This window comes from Camelus dromedarius, chromosome 11, assembly GCF_036321535.1.
Source record: "Camelus dromedarius isolate mCamDro1 chromosome 11, mCamDro1.pat, whole genome shotgun sequence".
Classification (NCBI taxonomy): Eukaryota; Metazoa; Chordata; class Mammalia; order Artiodactyla; family Camelidae; genus Camelus; species Camelus dromedarius.
In genome coordinates, this window is record NC_087446.1 from 2,879,319 (window position 1) to 2,903,290 (window position 23,972).

The 23,972-nt window shown below is 54.6% G+C and overlaps 1 protein-coding gene across 1 annotated transcript in view; it reads left to right on the forward strand.

The window, feature by feature from the left end:
- Nucleotides 1–23,972, forward strand: part of CELSR1 (cadherin EGF LAG seven-pass G-type receptor 1) — a 133,735-nt gene that overhangs the window by 33,794 nt on the left and 75,969 nt on the right. Inside the window, exon 2 of the mRNA XM_031463458.2 lies at nucleotides 15,908–16,546. Within this exon, the coding sequence (XP_031319318.2) occupies nucleotides 15,908–16,546 (639 nt within the window). The remainder of the gene's footprint in view (nucleotides 1–15,907; nucleotides 16,547–23,972) is intronic.

The window sequence follows — 23,972 nt, forward strand, 5'->3', positions numbered from 1 at the left end:
GCACAGTAGGTGCTCAGTGGAGAGCTACTCCAGGTGGCCTGCAGGGGTGGGAACAGTGGTGAGACCCCTGCCTTCAGGGAACAGGGGCTGACAGGTGGGTGGGGTAATGTGGGGCCAGGATGCCTCTCAGAGAACATTCCTGATGTGCGGCTTTAAAAAGTACTTGCTTCTTGGGGGGACCATATAGCTCAAGAGGTAGAGCACAGGCTTAGCATGCACAAGGTCCTGGGTTCAATCCCCAGCACCTCCTCTAAAAATAAATAAATAAACCTAATTGCCTACCCCCACCAAAAGAAGTAAAGTAAAAAATAAAAATCTAAAAAAAAAAGTACTTGCTTTTTTAAGGAATCTAGATCTAGCAGTCCCACTCCTGGGCATAGTTCCAGAGGAAACTCTAATTCAAAAAAATATATGTGCCCCAATGTTCATAGCAGCACTGTTTACAATAGGCAAGACATGGACGCAACCTCAGTGTCCATTGACAGATGACTGGATAAAGAAGATATGGTATATTTGTGCAATGGAATACTACTCAGCCATAAAAAGGAATAAAATAATGCCATTTGTAGCAACATGGATGGACCTGGAGATTGTCATATACTAAGTGAAGTAAGCCAGAAAAAGAAAGAAAATTGCCATATGATATCACTTATATGTGGAATCTAAAAAAAGAAAGACCCAAATGAATTTTTTATAAAACAGAGACACACTTATAAACATAGAAAACAAACTTGTTACCAGCAGGGGAAGGGAGTTGGAAGGGATGAATTGAGAGTTTGGGATTTGCAGATACACACGACCATACTTAAAATAAACAACAAGGTCCTACTGTATAGCACAGGGAACTCTATTCAATATCTTGTAATGACCTATAATGAGAAAGCATATGAAAAGGAATATATGTGTATATTATATACATGATATAATGAATGTATACGCAGTATAACTGAATCACTATGCTGTACACCAAAAATTAGCACAACGTTGTAAATCAACCATTTCAATTAAGAAAAACAAACCTGCAACACAAGAGCATCTTTGGAGCAGAACAGAGGGGGCCATGAGGTGTGTCATCTGGGTAGTAAGACCCACCGTGGTTCGCAAGAGCAGAGCCCGTTCCACACACCCCGTCTGTCCACGGACGGCAGCGGATCGCCCCAGCTCCAGCCCCCTCCCCGGACTGAGGGCCTGAGGGTCCCGGCGGAGAGCACACACCTGGTGGGGGGAGGAGTGGGGCTGCAGCGTCCCTCCTCGGCGGCCCAGAGATGCTCAGGCTTTGGGTGTGTTGTGAATGGGGAAGAGTCAGCGGCCGGATGTCATCGTCAGCTTCACTGGACGTGTCCCTCCTCCCAGGCTCCCTGACAAGGAGGCTGCGTCCCCACGTCTGTGCAGAGCCTACACGTCAAAGTGGAGTTTTGAGTCTTTGAGTCTCCTCATCTCTGACTTGAGAATAGGCCCACAGCTCATTAATTTCAGCGGAAGCAATAAGGGGGCGCTAAGAAAGGCCGTGGAAGGAGACCCACAGGGCAGGTGTGAGGAAGGGGGCCCACCTTCCCCTGGAGCCGGACCAGAGGTGGGCAGAGCTTGTGTTCCGCCCTTTGGAAACTGGAACTGGATTTCACCATCTGGACGGAGGGGGAAGAGGCCTGAGAGCAAAGTAAATTTAAAGACTCAACTCCAGAAAAAACATAAAATAAAGCCAAGGGAAGGAAGGATGCAAAGACACATGATTTCTCTGTTTGCTGAAAGGTGTTCTCACTGGGTGGGCGCTTTGTGGCTTCTGTGCGTCTTCCACGAGAGCTTCTGGTTAATTGTGACTTATCCTCGTGACGTCATCAGTCTTTGAAATTTAGGATTGGAATTTTCTTAGCAAATATTTAACCAGAAAAAAAAAATCTCTGTTTTCAGTTCTCAGCAGTTGCAATGTAAGGTGTAGACTAATAGATGTCTGGGCTAATATTTGATCTTCTCCCCAAAAGGAAATGATTCATGGGGTCTTCACTGATTGGAGGAAAGGGTCCCTGGAAGTAGCAAAGATGGTCTGTTGCTGTCGGTGGGGGTTGTCCCCACTGATGGGGGGCCAGGCCGGGTATTTGTGGCCCCTGGTAGCCTGCAGGTGAGGTCACGGTGTCACTGCAGTACCCCGACGGCTAGGGCAGCTGCCTTCTGCCCGGGGAGCCCCGGGCTGCGCTGGCCCCTCTGACTTGACCTGTGCCACCAAGGGGCCAGGGGCTTTTTGTAGCCTCTCAGTGCTATTGGTGTTTCAGGAGAGGTTCCACTGAAATTATTCTGGAAGGGATTTCAGGGCCCCGGAGTGGGTGACATTCGGGGACCAGGAGGGTGGTCCGGCTAGTTCTCATCAGATGCTCTGCCCTCAGTCTCTTAAGGAAGGCTGTGCCTGTGACTGCCGCTGCCACGGGCTGGGCTGGAGGGAAGGCCCTGTCCCCCGCGGGGCCCAGCAGCCAGGGTCCAGCCCTGCCTAGGTCCCCAACACTTCAGCCGGTCCACCAGCATCTCCCTCTCTCTTGCCTCATTCCCCTGGGGTTCTGGGCCGAGGGCTCTCTCTACAGGAGTGTCAGAGCAGGGCAGGGTGGGGACCCACAGGAGTGTCAGAGCGGGGCAGGGTCGGGGGCTGGGGGAAGCCCTGGTTTTCTGCGTCACGCACCTGTGCTCGGCTCCGCTGTGCGTTCTTACCTGGAGGCAAAGCGCAGAGCCCGATGCTGGAGGTTCCAGCCACCTTTGCTTTGCGCATTTGCACTCAAATAGGTACAAATTATTGGTATTAGAAATCTCCGAAGCTCCCTCTGCTCATTAAGCCCTGCAGTTAATAATTACCTTCTCTCTGGAAAATGTTCGTGTCAAACAGCAGGGGAGCTGTGTGGAGGCTGCTGGGCCTCCTCCCTGAGGGCTGTGTGTCCCGGGCCGGCCCCCGAGGTCCCCCTCTGCCCCCCCAACCTGGGCCCCACATCCCTTGGAGCAGAGTCTGAGCTGTGGGGGCAGCACAGGAGGCGATGGGTGATGAGAACAAAGACTCATTTGGCTCTGTGGTCCTCACGGGCCTCTGGGGGGCAGAGAGCCGTCATCCTGGCTTTACCCATGAGGAGACGGAGGCACGGTGGGGGAAGGGGGCGCCCGAGCTTGCCACAGAGGAGGGGGCCGGGGTGGGGTTGTCTCAGGAGCGTGGAATCTGGGGCCTTTTGTGACCTAGGGGTCGCTGGGCGACGTCCCTCCTCCCTCTGCAGGTTAAAGCTGTCCCAGGCCCACCAGATTCAAGAGGAAAGGGATACGAGTCTCACCTGTTGGTGGGAGGATGTCTCAGCCTTTGTGGCCATTTCTTTAAAACCATCACATTCTTCAGTATCCCATCACACCCCAGAGACAAAACCTCGCCTCCGTCCCGAGGTTCCTGTCTCTGGGACCAGGATCCCTGTTCCAGCCGGAAGCCTCGGTCCTGCCTCCTTCCCCACTGCCAGTCATCCCTCACTCCACTCCCATTTTCACCTAAGGAAGTTTTGAAGGAGTTCAGACGTATGAAAAACCCACCCCACACAAGCCTGTGCCGCAGGACCCCCGTGTCTCCCCTCGCCCCCCTGCCCCCCGTCCGGCCGACCCCGTGGCCTGTGCGCCTGGCTCTCAGCACGCTGCTGCTCTTCCTCATCGGCTTTTCTAAAATCCCAGAGCTCTGAAAGCCCAGGTCAATTCTGCAGAAGTTCACTCGGCAGCACCGTTTGACCCAGACCAACGTGAGACTGATGGCGGCCTTCATCCGGCCTCGTGGGAGCGTCCGCACGCGGAGCAGCAGGAGGCCACGCATTTGGCCGTGCACGCAACGTGCGCTGCATATAACTTTCCAATTCAAAAAAAATTTCCGAATTCCGGAAACACCTGGACCCGGGGGTTTCGGATAAAGGGTGTGGACGTGTGTCGTTAGGTTGTGTCTGTTTCTGGAGCTTGTGCACGTGGCACGAGGCAGTGTGTCTTCCCGGACGCCTGCCCCTTCCGCTCAGCAGCGCCCCTAGTTGTAGCTGGTTCGCTTTCGCCGTTGCGTGGCGTTCCCCTCTGTTGACCTGACGTGCTGCTTGGATACCCTGTGTGCCCTCCTGGCCCGTGAGGGCTGGGCTTCCCCTGGGGTGGTTCCCTGGGAGTTGTGCCCGTCCGGCGTGGCAATGTTGGGTAACTCCAGGGTTTTGCAGAGCGATTGGGCCAATTCACATTTCCACCACCAACAGGCAAGCATTCCTCGCTCATCCTTGCCATCACTTGTTGTCTGGCTTCTTCATTTTTGCCAGTCTGGGGGTGTAAAATGGAATTTCATTGTGGTTCCAGTTTGCGTTTCTCAGATTGTTGCTGATGTGAGCGGCTTTTTATTTGTCTTAGGGTCCAATGTGTGCCAGCTTGTGGCTCGTCTCATCCTTCATTTTTAAAATCAGTTCCTTTGTAAAGTATTTAATGTCAAAATGATACATTTTTCCCTTTATGATCATGTCTTATGTGTCTTAAGAAATCCTTACCTGCCTCAGATCATAAACAATGTTCTGTACAGCCCCTTCTAAAACACGCTGTGCCCTTCACATGCAAGTTCTGAATCCCCTGGAATTGGTTTTGTGTGTGTGTGGCGTGAGATACGGGTGCAGTGCCGTTCTGTCCTCTATAGGGCTGGTCTCCGTCCGATGATCTTGGGACCATTGGTGGAATATTCTCTCCCAGTGGCCGGCTCTGTCACGTGTCACGGTCTCTTCTGGGTCTGTTTCTGGGCACTCTGTCCTGTCCACAGGTCTGTGGGTTGCTCTGTGGACACCCGCTGGTTACTGTAGACCAGGACAAGTACTGATATCTCGTAGAACTGGTCCCCCTGCCCTCTTCTTCAGCAGTGCCCTGGCTGTCGTCAAGCCATTAGAGACTGTCTCACCACTTTTACGAAGGACCCTGTAGGGATGTTGGTAAGAATGGCAGCGAGTCTATAAATCAGTTTGAGGAGAACTGCTCCCCTTTCCGCATCGGCTCTTCCTATCGGTGAGCGTGGGTGGGTCTTCTTTATTTCTGCCTACAATATTTTGTCTTTTTATTTATAAAGGGCTTCCTTGCCTTTTATTAGATTTCTTCTTAAGCGCAGTATGTTTTAGCTCTGTTGTAAATGGCATTTCAGAAACGATGCTTTATGAGACCTGGTAGGAGAAATGCATTTGGCTTTTCTGTCTTGATCTGTCGCCACCTGGCTGGATGCTTGGAGGCATCGTGACAAGTTGCTGGTGGAGCCGGTGGCGTTTTCCATGCTGTTCATCATATGATCTGTGACAAATGACGTGGTTTCTTCTTCCTTTCCATCCACCCACCACCCATCCACCCACCCATTCTCTTTGTACTGATTAGGCCTCCGGTGCAGCTTGGAAATGGAGACGTTAGCGGGCACCGCTGTTAAGCGTGGCGTTATCCGTTGGGCTTCCATAGATGCCTTTATCAGTTGAAGGAAGCACCTGTCTCTACTTTCTCTGTCCAGTGTCTTTATTATGAGTGATTGCAGAATTTTATTGAATCTTTTCCTCTATTGAGATGCAAATATGCTTTTTGTTTGTTTTTGTTTTGGGGGGAGGTAATTAGGTTTATTTATTTAATTTCTTAACAGGGGTCCTGGGTTCAACCCCCAGGACCTCATGCACACTAAGCATGCACTCTGCCACTGAGCTCTACCTCCCTGCAAATATGCTTTTTTTTTAAAGTGTGGTGTTACGTTAACACATTTTCAAATGTTAAATCCCTAAGATAAACCCAATTTGGTCTCGATACATTGTCTTTTTTATACATGATTATATTTGGTCGACGTGTTCTTTTTTTAAGAATTGTTGCGTCTGTGCTCCTGAGGAACGTGGCCTGCGCTTGTCTGACTTTGGTATCAAGGTTATGGTAGCCTCGCAGAATGAGGTCTTCCATTGCCGTTGTAACAGTCCCGCTGACTTAGTGGCTTGAGAGAACCTCAGTTTACTCTCCGACAGTTCACTGGGTTAGAAGTCTCACTGGGGTGAACCCGAGGTGCGGCGGGACGGTGTTCCTTTCTAGAGGCTCTGGGGGAGACCGTTTCCGGCTTCTCCGGCACCGAGAGGACCCCACGCCCGCGGCTCGTGGCTCTTTCCCATCCTCACAGCCGGCAGTGTGACGCCTGACAGTCTCTGGAGACGTCTGTGGTTGTGACAGCTGCTGTGTTAAGGGGGGGGGGACTGGCATTGTGGGTGGGCGCATGGGTGCTGCTGGCACCCCAGTGCCTGGGCCAGCCCCAGCCTCAACATCCCCCCGAGTGTGAGCCGTGTGCCCACGGTGGAGGGAGCCTGCCCGCGGCCCCGCAGTCCCAGCGTCACTGCTTTTCTCCTCCGAATCCTAACAGAGCCCCGGTCAGGCCTTGTGAGCACCGCACATCCCCCGCGAGGAGCTTAGTGAGATGAGACGTCCTGATTCCTGTTCGGCAAACGATGCCCACGTGTTGTTCAGCCAGTGCCTGAAATAAAACAAAAACCAGGGATGACAAAGGTTCCTGACGAAACGGTGTGATCCCATCGGAGCGGGACGGCCCGTGTGTTTCCACTGTGGGCACGTGAGCCCTCCCAGTGCCGGTTTCTTTCACAACGTTTAGTTTACAGTGTAAACAGCCGGTGGGGCTTTAGCTCCACACTGGCAGAAGCTCAGCGTTTTCACCAGGAGAAAGTTGTCCCAGTGTCACCGGGTCAGAAGGTGGCTCCCAGCTCCAAAGTCAGAGGCCCTTCTGCTCTGACTTCAGTCACCACTTGGTTTTAAGGAAATCATTTTTAAAATGCTTTTCAAACATTTTTCTTCCTCTTGGGAAATCTCGTGCAAAATAAAGCAAACTTTTGAGTCAATCCTTAACTCTTTCTCTTTTTAAAAAATGGAGGTGAAATTCACATCACATAAAATTAACCACTTCAAAGTGGACAGTTCAGTGGCATTCAGTGCATTCACAGTGCTGTGCGAGCCCCTTCTCGAGTTCCAGAACATTCCCATCACCCAGAGAAGCCCCACACCCCTAGCACTCACTCCCCACTCCCCACCCGCCTGCCCTTGGCAACTACCAGTGTGGTTTCTGTCGCGGATTTACCTGTTCTGGACGTTTCATGTACACGCGATCGCACGAGGCTCATCCGCGTTGAAGCGTGCCATTTCTTTCTGTGTCTGAATAAAAACTGTCCATTGTATGGATAGAGACCGCCTTTTGTTTATCTATATTTATTCATCAGTTGGTGGACATTGGGTTTCCACTTTTTGGCTGTTGTGAATAATGCCGCTACAAGCATCCATGTCCAAACCTCCGTGAGGGTATGTGTTTTCAATTCCTTTGAATTCTACCTAGGAGTGGAATTCTGGGTCATGTGTTAATTATATGCTTAACTTTGGAGGAACCAATGCTTAACTCTTGGCTTTATCTTGACAAGAACGTGTTTTCTCTGTCTCAGCCCCCAACTTCTGCGGCCTGGGGCCAGGCCGGCCGCGGGGAGCTGAGAACACCTTCCGGGGGTGGGGTTACGGGGCCTGACACGATTTCAGCCTTCGGGAAGGTTCCATCCAGCAGGGACGAGTTGTTTCTCATGGACTAACCAGGTCGTGGGAAAAGCTGGTTGGATACTAACTTCAGCCGTGGGATGGGAGCTGTATTTCACAGTGAAATCAGGAGAGCATGTTTCTGAATCAGTGCTATCCAAGGTCATGTGATTTTACTGAAAAGAACAAATTTGGCAGTGACAAGGGACGGAATGTGTCTTGCCTACTTCTTTTCTCAATTCTTTATTTTCCCTCATTCATTTATGTACTCCTGTTTTTATTTGTTTATAACTGCAGTAAAATTTACAGAACATAAAACAGAGACAGACTCACATAGAGAACAGACTTAGGGTTACAGGGGGGAAGGGGGTGGGAAGGGATAAATTGGGAATTTGAGATTTGCAGATACTGACTACTGTATATAAATTGGATAAATAATAAGTTCATACTATATAACACAGGGAACTATATTCAATATCTTGTAGTGACCTATAATGGAAAAGATACAAAAAGGAATATATGTATGTTCATGTATGACTGAAACATTATGCTGTGCACCAGAAATTGACACAACATTGTAAACTGACTATACTTCAATATAAAAGAATGCAAAAAATTTACATAACATAAAAGTTGCCATCTAACTGTTTTTAGGGGTACAGCTCGGTGGCATTAAGGACATTCACATTTTTGTGCAACCATCACCACCCTCTGTCTCCAGAAATTGTTTGTCTTGCAAAACTGAGACTCTGTGCCTGTTAAACCCTGACCCTCCATCCCCTCCTGCAGCCCCTGGCATCCATCATCCACTTTCTGTCTCTGGGAAGTCGACCGCTCAGGACTCCCCATCCAGGTGGGGTCACATGGCATGTGTCCTTTTCTGACTGGCTTCTCTCACTCAGCACAGTGTCCTCAGATTCATCCAGGTTGTAACCCGTGTCAGGATCCCCCTCCTCTGTAAGGTCTCCCTGTTCCTCATGCTTCCTGAGGTCATGAATTTTCTCATGTGTCTCCGGCTCACTCGCTCCTGATGGTCTGGAGATGTGGCTTCTCCTTTCTCCATGTCTTGGGAGAGAATGATTCCTTGTCATTTCTAGAATTTTATCCTTTTGGAGGGGAGGAAGGATACTAGGTCCGTAAGTCTGCCTGGAAACAGTAATGCAGCAAGATCAAGTTGCATATTTTATTTGAATGATTGCAGACTTGAAGCTGTAGATATTTTATTTATTTATCTTTCTGTGTGATAAATCATCTTTGTTATTACTGCACAATATTGAGATAAATAGTTACAGGCATGCACCCCAGTGTTCACAGCAGCTCTATTTACAACAGCCAAGACATGGAAGCAACTTGAATGTCCATGACAGATGACTGGATAAAGAAGTTGTGGTCTGTAATATATGTGCACATATAAGATGGAACAGTACTATATATGTGTGTGTATATATATATTACATAGAATGGATAGTACTCAGCCATAAAAAGAAGAAAATAATGCCATTTGCAGCAACATGGATGGATCTGGAGAATGTCATTCTAAGTGAAGTAAGCCAGAAAGAGAAAGAAAAATATCATATGATTATCAGTTATATGTGGAATATAAAAAAAAAAGTCAAACGAACTTATTTACAAAACAGAAAACAGACATAGAAAGCAAACTTAGGGTTACCGGGGTGGGGAGGAGGTGGGAAGGGATAAATTGGGAGTTCAAGATTTGCAGGTACTAACTACTATGTATAAAATAGATAAACAAGTTTATACTGTACAGCACAGGGAACTGTGTTCAATATCTTGTAGCAACTTATGGTGAAAAAGAATGAAAACGAATATATGTGTGTTCATGTGTGACTGAAGCATTGTGCTGTGCACCAGAAATTGACACATTGGGAACTGACTATACTTCAATTGAAAAAAATATATATATATACATAGAAAAAGCAGTTACAGTCTTACCAGCCAGTACTTTAGATTCGTTTTCAGAGTTGGAGAAAATTCAAGATGCTGGAATCAAAGGTCTTTATTCTAAACTCCCGTAGTTCTAACTGTGGTGATGATTACGGCATTTGAAGTACAGTGTCAGCAGCCAGAATGATATGTTTTACCGTTTTACAGTATAACCTTCAAATCCCAAACGTGTGTTTTTAGTTTGTTTATTTATTTTTATGGAGAACAGTCAGTTACGGCGTGTCAGTTTCAGGGGTGCAGCACAGCATTTCAGTCATGAAGCTGTGGACAGTCGAGGGGAGCATCACGTTGCGGGCTCGCTCTCCCCGCACGTGCGGGCTTCCCAGTACTGGCGTGTGCACTGCCATTTGCCTGGACCAGCGATGTCCCGCTGGGGGACGACTCACCGGGGACCCTGAGTCTGGCTGGGCCCGCGTTCAGAATGGCTTTGATCTTTCCCTCGCGGCTCCTCACGGCTACTGCCGTCGCTGACAGGAAGTTTAAATTCCTTGCGGCTGGTTAGCATGCTTTACTGGGGCGGTCAGCAGCAGTGGTAGCTGCGGGAACGTGGATGGAGCCAGAGCCCTTTCCGAGTGCTCGCGGCCACCTGCCTGCCTGCGGCTTCTGCTCAGGGTCTTCGGGGTTTCCCAGCACCCTTGCCAGGCTTCTTGTGCAACATCTAATTGTGCCTGAGATGCTGGTGCTGGAACGAGACTCTCCCTCCCGGGCCTGAGGCTCCTTCTCTGGGGATGAGGCAGGAGAAGCAGCATGTTCTGGGGCCAGGGTGCCCACCAGGCCTGACACCAGCATTTGCCCCGCTGTCCCCTGAACACCTGTCACCTTGTTCCTCTGAAAGGAGCCCAGTCACAGGTTCTAGATTCAGCTTTTGTTGCCCAGAAAGGAAAGAAACCAGATGCCCTCCGGGTAGCAGATCATAACATCACACCTGTTGTCTGCCCTCAACTTGGCCTCAAAAATACACCGCACCCTGCGGAGAGAATGCAGAGAACCACTGCAAAGTCCCCTGGCAGGCCCTCCCTGCCCCTTGTGAGGCCTGGGAGGGGGTAGGACAAAGGGCAGGAGTACAGCCTTTGTCCCAAGCCAGCCAGACAGCAAACACTGCCCAGTGGATGCGGCCACAGCTGGCCTGACTTTGCTGTCACGGGCTTTGCCGACCAGGCCTGGCACGGTGCTGGCAGTGGGAGACCGAGCTGCCAACTCCCAGTTTAGACCACAGTGTGCATGTAATGGGGTGACCAGACTCCAGCCAGTGGTCATGCTCTGTCCTGGGACTGGCTGCATCTCCAGCTGCTGGTGGCCCCACCTCACCGTGTTGTCCCTAAGGCTGCGGGTGTTCAGCCGGTCAGACACCAGCCTCCCCTGAGTCCCTAGTGGACCCTCCTGAGCTGGGACCGTGGTCCTATGGGCGCTCTGTCCAGCGTTGTAAGGGCTTGAGCCCAGTCGGTGTGGGCCTGCCGCTTGGTGCCCGAATGGCCTTAGCTGGGCTTGTGGGTCAGCCCTTGTGCCTCAGTGCCCTGATCTGTGAAAGACCAGCAGTGTTGGCCCTTCCGGGCTGTGGCAGGGATGGGACGGGCAGTGCGGGGAAGAGGCCAGTGCGCAGCTGTCCCCAGCAGCAGTGCCGCACCGTCTGTGCACAGACCAGTCTACACTGTGAGGACGTTTCTCCTGCGTTCACCCCCCACTGCCCCATGCTGAGAGCCCTCGAGGCCCCTAGCATTGGCGGGCCTCCACCTGCCTCTATGGCCTTGTCTTGCCCAACACACATCCCCGTCTGTCCTGGGCGGAGCGGCCCCCAGAACCTCAGCATGTGGTATGATTTGGAGGCAGGGTCTGAGCAGATGTGACTGGGCGTCGACATCAGGTCTTCTGGATTTGGATGGATCCTGACCCCCCACTGGTGTCCTTTTTTTCCTTCATCTTTTTTTTTTTAATTTCAGTATAGTCAGTTTACAATGTCGTGTCAGTTTCTGGTGTACAGCATAATGGTTCAGTCGTACACACATATACATATTTCCATTTTCATATTCTTTTTCACCATAAGTTACTATAAGATATTGAATATAGTTCTCTGTGCTGTACAGTAGAAACTTGTGGTTTACCTATTTTATATATAGTAGTCAGTATCTGCAAATCTCGAACTCCCAATTTATCCCGTCCCACCCCCTTCCTCCGCTCAGTAACCGTAAGTTTGTTTTCTGTATCTGTGAGTCTGTTTCTGTTTTGTAAATAAGTTTGTTTGACTTTTTTTTTAGATTCCACATATAAATGATATCATGGTATTTTTCTTTCTCTTTCTGACTTCACTTAGAATGACAGTTGCCAGGTCCGTCCGTGTTGCTGCAAATGGCATTATTTTATTCCTTTCATGACTGAGTAGTGTTCCATCATATAAATATACCACAGCTTCTTTATCCATCACCTGTCAACGCACATTTGGGCTGTTTCCGTGTCTTGCTATTGTAAATAGGCTGCTGTGGGCACTGGGGTGCATGTGGTGTCCTTTTACGAGAGGGGAATCTGGACATGGACTCGCCAGATGATGAGGCAGAGACTGGAGTGAGGCGTCTGAAAGCCGAGGACACCGAGGACTGCCAGCGTCCCCGGACGCGGGGACAGACCATGGAACGGATTCTCCCTCAGAGCCTCAGGTGGAACCCACCCTGCTGATGCTTGATGTTGGACTCCTGGCCCCAGACCGTGCAGCCCCCGGACTGACTTGCCAGGCCTTACTGCTTTCTCACATTTTGGGCTGGGAAGACCGTTCCCCTCCAGTGTGTGACAAACTCCATTCCAACTTGATTCCCCCTCCCTACCCCCCGCTGCCTCCTGGGGTCCTTCTGGATCGCCTCTCGTAAGTTCAGCTCCGGCCCTTGCCCGCTGTGGTCCGCTGGCGCCTTGGGCCCTGGGACACCCCGTGTCGAGGGCTGAGTGAGCCACAGGGATGCAGTTGTGGTCCAGGGATGACCTCTCATCAGAGCTGGAGGTGTGGATGGGCCCCCCACTCCAGGAAGACCTGCGAAGCCCTCCCTCAGCTGCACCATCCAGGGTTTTGTGGGAAGCATCTGGCGGTGGGCGTCCCAGAGCCCCACTCTGCCATCTGTCTGTCTCTTTCCTGCTGTGACTCAGGGACAACGAGGTGACTCACCTGCCCTGGAGAAAGCCATGCAAGTTACACTGGACGGATTCGGAGGCGCTGCAAGGCCGGCCTGGAGGTGCTGGTTCTGCATGACCGAGCGCCTTCCCCGCAGGCTGGGGGAGCCCTGGGCGAGCTCCCTGTCTCCAAAATGAAAACAGGCTTCTCGGGGTGACCCTAACGTGTGCTCATACAGGAAGACAAAACGGCAGAGGAAAGCATAGAAGAAAGTGAAACTTGCCTGAATACCAGCCACGCGACACCCCTGGCCAGGACTTCTCCAGTCCGTCAGGGCCCTCAAAAGCAGGGAGAGTCTGAGAAATGGTGACCACTGAGGGCCTAGGGAGACAGGACGACTGCGTGTCATGTGGGATCCTGGACGGGAGCCTGGGACGGAGAAGTAAAACCAGTAGGTAAGACCAAGGAATCTGAATGAAGCGTGGCGTTAGTTGATAACGCGTCCATAGCGCTTCATTGATTCTAACAAAGATGCCACACCGACGTCATAACGATATTAATTCCAGGAAGACTGGGTGCTGGGTGTGCGGACCTCTCCGTGCGGTCTTCCCAATTTCTCTGTAAACTAGAACTGCTCTAAAATTAAAAGTTTATTTAAAAACAATAAATTCAGCGACCCAGATGGAATCACTGTCAACACTGAAGTTTCTGCCATCCCTGCCGACAGCTCCCTGGACTTGTGCACAACCGTGTTTTTGTTTTGTGTGGAAAAGTGACTTACTCTCCCCCTAACATCACGTGGTCTGGATCTGCCCTGACAGCGGCGGAGGAAGATGTCGGCTGCCGGTCTGGCTACGCCGAGCTCCAGGGTCAGGACAGCTGCCCTTACTTCAGCGGCTCCCTGTGATGGGCAGTTGGGTTTGTGCCCATGGAGACTCGGAAGTCCCACCCAGGTGATTTAGGTACAGAGCTAACCCATCGCCTCCGGGACCTGGTTGTCCAGCACAGTCCGTGGTCCTGAGAGAAATTAACGGTGAGATTAATAGCAAGGTGTGCGTTTTATTTTCCAGCACAGTCGGTGTAAGTTAATCTTCCATGCTGTTTTCTGGTCCTAACCTGGCTCTTGGTTCCTGGGGGCTCCTCGTGCCGTGCCCCCCAGAGCTGCCGGCAGGAGGGTCCCGGCACTGGAGCCCCTGCCCGCCCGCGGTGAGGGGCGGGGCAGGATAGCGCCGAGCACGCCAGCGCGGCCTGAGCTTAGAGCTTAAATCTGCATGACCTTCGCATCTTGGGGCAGAATCAATCCCTGTGTGGTTGAAGATTAAAAGGATGTTTCATAACAACTGCTACCAGGAAACAAACAACATCTTATATCCTGTATTATTGTAAATGGGAGTTTGCGAAAAAGAGAAAAGAAATACCCACAGAAAGATAGCTTACGTGGGAAAGTGGAGCCTCTGCTGCTGTTTGTGCCAGTGTCAATCTTGGGGTGAAAGAGATGCCACTGGAACTCTACCCCTCCCCCTCCCTCCTTCTTCCCCCTCCCCTCCCCCTCCCTCCCCCAAATGTTTATCCAGCAGCTTCTGAGTGCCAGGGACTGTTCTGGAAGTGACGGGTTCAGCAGGAACAAGACCTACAAGTTCTTGGTCCTCACGGGTTCACGGCGAGGGTGAGGGGGAGATTGATATGAACAAATAAAATCAGGCTGTGGCTGTTCCTGTGTGGGAATTAAAGTTGGGATGTGGCAGAGCTTGAGTGGGGGGATGTGAAAGGTCCCTTCTGATGAGGGACATGCAGCTGAGACCTGGGTGGCTGAAGGAGCAGCTGCTGGTGATGGGAGGACAGTGTTCCAGGCAGAAGACGAAATGTGCAAAGGCCCTGGGGCCAGGAGAGGGAGTGTGTGATAGGGAGGGTGATGGGAACAGACCTTGCAGGACCATAACGGGGTAAGCGATATGGGTTTTATCTTGGGTGCCTTTGGGGGCCCCAAAGGAGTGGCCTGATGAGGTCCACGTTTTAGGATGAGCTCTGTGGCTGCAGTGTGAATACAGGCTCGTGGTTGCCTGGGTGTGGCCCATGTGGGGGGGAGGGGGGAGGGCGGGGCCGTCTTTGAGGCTTTCTGCTGCAACGTGCTGGGCCCTCTTCTTTTGCCTGATTCCTCTTACTTGTTCCAGCCACCGGCCCTCTGTCTGTGAGCTGCAGGCATGGCCTCAGGTGTCGACCTTCTGCTCTGCAGAAGCTGTAGACAGCACTGAGCCGTTGCCTTGCTGGCCTCTGGGTTCTGTGCCAGCCTTCCAGGTGCCCTCCCCACACCCAGGTCACACAAATGTTCTGTTTTCTCTAAATGCAGCACCGCCAGGTTATCGTGAGGACCGGATGGAGGAGTCCTAGAGTGCTTGGTGCCTGACCTCCTAGGTGGCAGGCGTTATCACTGGGGGGAGGCCGGGGCCCCTCCGCCGAGCGTGTGTTCTCGGGAGGGAGGGTGGGCTTCCCTGGGTCTCAGGTTTTCTCGCCTGTCAGGCGGGGTGATGCTGACTCTCTCAGAATCTTCTGGAATCTCAGGCTTGCACCTGAATGCGTTGTGACTTCTGCAGTGGTCCCGTTTCTCCATTGTTTGGACAAGTTTTGTGACTCATGGTCCCCTCAGACGTGGCTATGGTCTCCTCAGAGAGCCCCCGTGGTGGTCCCCGCACAGCTCCTCTGGGCTCAGGATCTGTGGCGTGTTCAACTTGATAATGAACATATTCCACCCTTTCCGGCCCCCAAGTTCTAAGCGCCTCACTTCATGATCTGTTCACGTGCGTTGGCTGGGATGCAGCATCCTCCGTGCATCTGTCTGAAGCATCGTGTGCTGAGCCTGTCCTCTGGGCTGGGTGCGCAGAGGCGGGTGGGACGCAACAGAGGGAAGAGAGGCCGCCAGCACAGCACGACCCAAGGCTGGACCTGGGCAGGACCGTCCCGGCACTGGGGGGTCTGAGCTGGGCTGGGGGGTGGGCGGGGCCACCTGGAGGCTGGAACAGGTGCAGAGGAGGTAAAACAGGGGCTCAGTGGCCCCGGGTGCGAGACTGGGTTCTAGGCAGGGAAGGGGTGGATCACGGTGGGTGTCGAGATGCCCTGCCCTGTGGTTGGGGGTCCATTTGATGGACTAGATGGTAGCTGTGCTCTCAGAGGGGAGCCAAACAGGGTCTGGGGAGTGGGGTCCAGGTGGTGGTCAGGAGTAGGGCAGGGCATGGGTTTCGGGGGTGCTGTTCCTGTTGGGGCCCGTGGGAACCGGGCAAGCGGACACTGAGTGACCCCCCTTGTGTCTCGCAGACGGCATCCACAGCGTCGTGGCGCTCTGCACCCTGCGGGTGACCATCATCACGGACGACATGCTGACCAACAGCATCACCGTCCGCCTGGAGAATATGTCGCAGGAGCAGTTCCTCTCCCCGCTGCTGTCCCTCTTTGTGGAAGGTGTGGCCACGGTGCTGTCCACCACCAAGGACGCCGTCTTCATCTTCAACATCCAGAATGACACGGACGTCAGCTCCAACATCCTGAACGTGACCTTCTCGGCCTTGCTCCCGGGCGGCGTCCAGGACAAGTTTTTCCCCTCAGAGGACCTGCAGGAGCAGATCTACCTGAACCGGACGCTGCTGACGGCCGTGACTGCCCAGCGCGTGCTGCCCTTCGACGACAACATCTGCCTGCGGGAGCCGTGCGAGAACTACATGAAGTGCGTGTCGGTGCTCAAGTTCGACAGCTCGGCCCCCTTCATCAGCTCCCCGACCGTCCTTTTCCGGCCCATCCACCCCGTCAACGGCCTGCGGTGCCGGTGCCCGCCCGGCTTCACCGGCGACTACTGCGAGACCGAGATCGACCTGTGCTACTCCAGCCCCTGCGGCGCCAACGGCCGGTGCCGCAGCCGCGAGGGTGGCTACACCTGCGAGTGCCAGGAGGACTTCACCGGTAGGTGTCAGCACGCCCGGCTCGGGGAGGGGTCGGGGATGCCCCGGGTTATCTGTGCTTCGCACGAGGCTCCCAGTTCACAGGTCGGAGGGTGCTTTCCTCTGTCTACTTCCCTCCCGGGGACAGGGTCTAAGGACAGACCCCGGGCCCGGGTGTCGGTTCTGCATCCTGACCACAGCTCCGAGGTCTCTCCTGACCCCATGCGACTCAAGCCACCCTCTTTATAAAGATAGTAGGAGGAAGATGATAGTGTGAGGGGCACCTAAAAACCTAAAAAATCCACGCACGTGTAACGACATGGGCTTGTTTTAAGAGGTTTCCAGTGCAAAGTAGTTCCTTCTGGATTTCAAATTCGGTTGGTTGTCGTGAAACAGTGTCGCTGGGACAGAAATCATCATCACTTGGGTCTGGAACGGTGTTCGTTTTTTCATGCCTCTTTGTCACTGTGGAAATTACTCATCTTGGCGGCCTGGAAGATACACTTACCTAAGACATCCTGATTTGTCAGGAAGCTGAGTTGCTCTGCAGGCAGCTAGTGGTTACAGAGAAAGCTTCGCACCCTCTTGGCTTTGGTCTTCGATGGCCTGTTCTGTAGATGTCCAGCCCATGTGACAAACAGGCGTCCTGTGGACGGTGGTGACGGTCTGTCCTTTGGAAAGTTCTCTGAGTGTAGGGGGGACCTGACTTGTCCTGGAGGTAGTTTGGGATTCTTTCACAGGCTGTGTCCTTGGTTAACGTTTGGTGTAAACAGTGGGGAAATGGTCTGTGCAAGTGTGGGACGCAGCACAAGCTGATGGGGCTTAGGACCAGGGCTTATGGTATTAGCAGGCATTCATCAACAGGAAGAGAACCCCCCTGGGGTGGGGGCGCAGCGGGAGGAAGGCGGCTGAGCTGAGCGGGTGGTTTGCATCCAAAGGGGAGGAGCCGCCTGGAGAGGGGGTGTTAGGCAGCCTGGGGAGACGGGTGTGCGCCCCGGCTTGCCACGTCTGAACACCAGCCTGGGTATAATCTGCTGGCACTGCTGCGGCCGGGAAAGGCTTGACTGCCTGCCCGTGTCTGGCTGTCTGTCTGTCTGCCCTGCCAGGGTCCAGAGCTCTCTTCCCCGTGCTCTCTCTAATGTTAATCCTGAAGTCCTGACAGCTGGGGCTTGGGGGTGAGCGGGAACGGAAGGCAGAGGAGACCCTGGCCCCCGAGCCCATGCCTGGGCGTCCTGGTTTTGTCTAGGAGCTGCGGTCTGCGGAGCCTCACCTCGGGGCTGGTGGTATGCCCACCCTCCCCTGCCCGCTCTGCAGCGTTGAGCTGGCATCTCAGCCTTTTCTAGTGCCTGACCGGGTCTGCCAGCCCCGGCAAAGTCAGTCCCCCTCGAGATGGGTGAGCTGGTGTCCCCGTCCCCCTCCTGGACGGCGAGTGCTTCCATGGACAACTCCTGCTTCTGGTGGAGAAACCATGGCCCTGGCCCCTGGGAAAGGGCCTGGTGCACCCCGGAGAGTCAGCCAGTGAATTAGTCATTGACTCACTCTACAAGTATCGAGTGCCTGCTGTATGCCTAGGCAGTGTGCACGTCAGACCCACCCCTGCTGGTCGGGTGGCCACCCCAGGTTACCACGTGATCGACCCTTTCACTGGTGGAGACATGGGGCAGTGGGGACCTGGTGCGGGAGACCCCTAAGCGCCCCCACAACCTGGTGGCTTCATCCTGAAGGCGGGTCAGAAGCCCAGGGAGGTGTATACCACAGAGCCCAGCCTTGCCTTGTGGCTGGAATGGCCCGGGTTCCGGAAGTGCTGGGCGTGAGCCGGGGGCCACGTCTGGACAGGGTAAGCAGAGGGCCAGTTGGGACCCGTGGACCCCCGGATCCTCTCCTGCCCGTGGGCTGGAAAGGACTTCCGAGTTCTCAAATTTCGTTTTAATCCACAAGAGTCATTTCTAGCGAAGTTATGCCCAGGAGTGGCCCAGGGTGTCATCACCTGAAATGTCTCGCTGGGCAGGGGACTAATTTGAATGTCGTTGGGACTAAATTACCCTATGTATTTCCCTCCGAGATAAGGCTGGCTCAGACTGATGAATCCTGCTGGGTCCCCTTCCTCCCTTTCTCCTTTCTTCCTTTGAAGCCAGGCTCTCGGAGGAGGTAATGGACCTACTTACTCGCGGTGACAGCTGCGCTGTCGTCGCCGGGGTTCTGTTACTTGCTCCCCGGTAAGCCGAGCGCGGGCTGGCGGGCGGGAAGCTGGAGGCGGCCCAAGGCTGCCGGAGGACCCTAGCTTCCTGTGTAGCCGCACGGAGACGAGCTGGGAGAAGGAAAGTCTCAGTTCATTCCAGGAAATGCTGCTGAATTGGGTGCTGGAGAAGTGCTCCTGCAGTCCCAGGGGACCGGGACCCCCGTCCTTGCAGGGAGCCGGCGTGTCCCCTTCTCACCCTGTGTCGGTGCTCTGCAGGGAGCGGTGGTGGGGATCTGCAGGTGACCCCACTCTGAAGGAACAGGGACAGAAGGACGGGAGGCAGAAACACCACGGGGACGTTTCTTAGCTCAGCAGACGTTCCTCAGTGACTGTCGTGTGTGACAAGCACTTATGCCGTTTTCCTTGCTTCCGGCCCCTCAGTCTTCCGGTCTGTAAATATGGTTTTGGTTTGAATTAAACTCCCCAAGGACGCGGCACGTCTTCCCCATCTCCTCCCCGCTGCACCTGCCATCCCTCTGCAGTTCCCTCCCTCAGGGTCCAGCCCAGTGCTGCCCCTGCTCTGGGAAGTTTCTGGAAGGTTCCCGACTTCCTCGGGCAATGATCGCCCATCTCACCGGAAACTCCCCTGGCGCTGTGTTTCTGTGTTGGCTGCTCTGCTCTCATTTTGGGTGTGATTCTTTTATTTCTGTGACCCTCAGGACGACAGTGACCTGGGGATGACACTTACCGGGCCCGTTAGGTGCTCACCGTTCCATGTGGTTCTGCACACGTTACCCCAGTCCTCCCTGCAGCTCTGGTGGAGACTGTGGCACAGCACATCAGAGTTTCTAGCCCAGAGGCTCTTGACGGGGTATGGCTCTGCCCCTGGGGGCGCGTCTCATGAAATCCAACGACGTGTTCGGTGGTCACACTGGGGGGCGGGCCGCTGGTGGCCGGGGGCCAGGGCTGCTGCTCACTGCCCTCCGGGCACAGGGGGTCCCCACAGAGAACGGTCTCCACCGGGAATGAGTTGCCGGTGGAGGCAGAAACGCCCTTCCGCAGACTCGGACAAAGGGTGAGTCAGGATTGGAACCCAGGGCTCTGGCTCCTGAGCTTAGGCTTGTCGCCCGTGGACTCCTCCAGGGTGGAACGACGCAGGTCACCTGTTTACCAGGTCCTTTCTCTTGTTTCATGGACTTCACAGCACCTATTAAAGTCGCCTGCCGTGTGCAGGGCGCTCAGGGTTCCCAGGGCAGCGTGCTGAGTGATAAAAAGCAGTGTCACTGAGCAGTGGCCTGGGAGAGGGTTTCGCTCCGTGGCCACCCTGTTACCTGAGGGCTTGGCAGAAACTCTACTTTTCCGGGAAGAGACGAGGCTGGTTAAACCCCAGGCGAGCCTCAGGATGCGCTTCTGGGTCCTGGTCCTGTTGCGTCTGCTGCTTGGTCTCCCAGGTTAAAAAGTCGAATCATCACTGCTCCTGACGTGGGGGCACACGTCCACCAGGCTCTACCCAGGCCCTTTCCCCGTGCCCGCCACAACCCTGTGAGGCGGGGACAGCTCTCCCCCGGTTCAGGGATACCGAGGTGAAGAGCTGGGTCGGGGACCCGGGGGCCTCCCTCCTGAGCACCGATTCTGGATACCCTGACCCTGCCTCCCTGCCCTGGCCCCTCCTTTCAGCCCACTCGGGGCTCACGGTAGATGCACCCCACACCCCACGTTCACCCTGTCACCCTGCACGCCGCGTTGCTGTCTGCTCCCTCCCCTCTGCATCCAGCATCTTCTTGCATCAGCACAGCACCAGGCATCCAGTAGGCGCATACTAAGTACCATGCAGGATGACAGGGTCGGGGTGAACAGGTCTGCTCCTCCTCGGGGTCCGCGGTTCTGTGTTGCGCGCAGAGCAGAGCCTTCGCTGCTCCCGTGACTGAGCTGGAGGGGACAGGGCTCCCCCTCCGACTGCTCCGTCCCTTCCTGTCCTGCGGCTGTGCACACCGGCCATGTGGGTCACAGCAGGTGCTTTCACGTCCCCAGGCCCGCAGCTGCCTGGGAAGCTCCTCCCCTTCCTCCCACACGTGCGTCTTCACGGTGTGGAGAGCTGTGGGCACATGGTCAGTCGCCCCGGATCGATGTCGGCCCTGGCCCATGCCTGCGGAGGCGGCAGCTTTGACATCACTGGGGATGGAGGGCTCTCCTGGACTTTGGGGCCTTCTGCACTTTGAGGGGTGAGGGGATGGAAGGGAGAGTCCTGTTTATTCTTGAGCCTCCCTTCTTAGAGCCCAGGCTGCTTGTCTGGGTTCAGAGGGTGTTCTGGTGCATACCAGCGAGTGGGCCTGCCTCTGTGCGTGAAGGACGCGGCTGCCCCTGGGCTCTGCACGTCTGTGCTGCTGGCCTGTGTCGTCAGGGGGCGCCTCAGCAGGATTTAGCCTGGTTTGGGGATCAGTGGGTCAGGGGCTGCTTTGAAGAGTCTCAGTGATGCTGGGTTTGAGCTTGGTGCTAACTACCCCAGAGCAGGACGTCCCAGGTGTCCTGTGAGAGGGCCTTCTGGGACCCTGACTGTCCTTCGTGGTGACCTCTCAGGACTGGGGGCCCTGACTGTCCCCTGTGGTGACTTCCCAGGGCCAGGATGCTTTGTGTAGGTTCAAGGTGAGAGAAACTTTTAATATAAAAATCGAGTCATCTTTTCTGTTCACGGGGAAAAACTTTCCATCCATTGTGGCACGTCTCTGACTCAGTACCCGGTGAGCGTTCCTCCAGCTCTGAGTTTGATCCTGAACTCTCTCACCAGGGGTGTGGCAGTCCCGTCCCCGGGTGCAGCTCGGACCCCGCACTCCCGTGTGAGACTGGCGGTGCCCCGTGCATCTGGGCTGGGCTGTCATCCCATGGGATGACGTTCACATAACACAGCAGAGACGAGTTTGGCCCCCTTCCTGCAATTCACTGGGTTAAAACTCCACTTGGAAGAGTCCATAGTCAAGTTGAATTTAGTCCTTAAGCCAGAGAGTTAATTATCATTCAAAATGAAACCCATTACTGAGCCTGTAATTACAGCCTCAGGTAAAGCAGAAGCAGGAGCCTTTCTTAGGAAAAGGTGCCTTTCAGACTCTCAGGATTGCGCCAGGTTCCTTCTCGTTAGCACCTCTCCAGGCTTTGACGTCTGGCCCTTTCTACAGCTTCCAGGTCTGGGATATGGGGCCCTTCTCCGGTACATTATGGGAAAGCCGGGGCATTAGCGCGCGTCTGGGGGACTTTGTTTTCCATTAAAAACCTGCACAGAGAGATTGGGGGTGGAAGCACGTAGCCAGGTGTCTCCCGTTCTCTTCCTTGGAATTCTTTCCCCCAAAGCTGGGGCTTTTAATGAGCACCGTCGGCGTCCTCCTGGCCTGGTCAGGGTGCACACGACAGCCCGACGGGGAAGAGGACAGTCCCAGGGCTTCTGTTACCTGCCTGGGGCTACTGTCACCACGGACCACTTGCTGGGTGGCTTAAAACAGCAGGAGTTTACCCCCTCCCAGTGTGGAGGCCAGAAGTCCAGAACCGAGGTGTCGGCGGGGACTTGCTCCCTGCACTCGAGGGGAGAGTCCTTCCCACCGCTTCGAAGCTTCTGAACGTGTGCGTCCCAAGTGAGCCTTGGCTTGTCACTGCGACTCTTCAGTCTGTGCCTCTGTCCTCAGGTGGCCTCCTTCCTGGGTGCATTCTGTCTCTGCTTCCAAATTTCCCTCGTTTTCTAAGGACAGGCCCTGCCTTCATCCAGTGTAATCTTATTTTAACCTGATCACATCGGCAAGACCCTATTTCTAAGTAAGACCAATTCACATGTACCATGGGTTCAGACTTACGCATACGGTGCTGGGGGACCCAGTGCCACCTGCCTCAGGGCCTCTGGCGGTGGGTGACAGCAGCCACTTCCTGTCAGCCTGCTTGTCAGGCATCTGCTGGGCCAGAGGACAGTCCTGGGCAGGAGACAGGCTCCTGAGGTTTGTCTTCCCTTTGGAGCACAGGCGTTCCCCACGTCCACCCAGCCAGCTCCTCGTGGTCTGAATGAGCTGGGCACGGGGCATGAGTCGGCGGGGGCAGGTGCACCCTGACATGTGTGACCACAGCCAGTGAAGCAGCCGGGGGACATGCCCCATGCTGTCAGAACCCCCGCTGTCTGAGGGGAGACGAGGCTCCTGGGTCAGCCCTTGTCGCCCCCTTCCCCCCACCCCACAGGCATGCGTACCCAGTGCTGTGCGTTTGGAGAGCAGCCGCTTCTGCAGAAGGATCCAGAAGCTGTTCTGACCCACACGGGGGAAGAAGAACATGGGTTCTTCCTTCTGGACACTGATCTGTCCCAAGGAACTGTCCCTCCTCCCAGCACCATGGGATGCGGGGTAGGGGAATTTGAACCGTCGGAGGCTCAGCTGCTGTTTTGCATGGATGATCAAGGCTTTAGTTAGCATTCCGGCTGCGTTTGGACACGTCGCTATTTGAGAGTTGGCAAGGTTTCCCTTCAAACTGCTGAAGCGCCGGGAACACCCCTTTCCGGCCTCGCCGTGCGCAGCTGCAGGTCTGCTTTCCACCGACGGGTTCTTCCCCGTGGTCAGCGGGCACCTGCCCAGACCCTCAGCCCGGCCTCCAGGCTTCTCCCCACCACCCAGGGGCGCTCGCCTGGGGCCAGGCCCTGTGCCTCCCTCTCCCCTGGGGCGCGGGGCGTCTCCCACCCTACCTGCGCACCCCCACAAGCTCGCCTTTTCTAGGAGACCTTCCCTGGCCCTCCTGGGCTCCCACCCTCAGATGTCCCCATGTCCTAGAGCTAAATCAGTCTTGTGTCTGAGACGTCCTCCTGGAGCTGGTTCTTGGGACGTTATAGGACAGATGCCCCGGCTGAAAGGCTGGCCATCCTAGGGGCTCTGGGGTGACCCCTTCCAAAGCCGGGACCTCCCTGGAGGAGGCAGTTTCCAGCCTGTGTACTGTACCCCATCATGGTCTCTGGAGAGAGGCACCGACAGGCCCAGCAGGGCACAAGGGGAGCCCTGGACAGCCCCATGTCGGGCCCCAGGGCAGCGGGAACCTGCCTCCCACCAGGCCCCGGGGTCGTTGGCTGTGTCCCAGGTTGCCCGGGACTGGACCCTCCGCCGGACTCTGCCTCATCCTTCATCCCGGACACCTCCTGAGCTGCTATGTCCCTGGCTCGGAAGCGCCCTGCCTTCACTTCCGGGGGCTTGGAAGCACCTTGTTGAGGGGCCAAGATGGGGTTCTGGGCCAGCTGAGTTGCCCCCACCACCGGTCA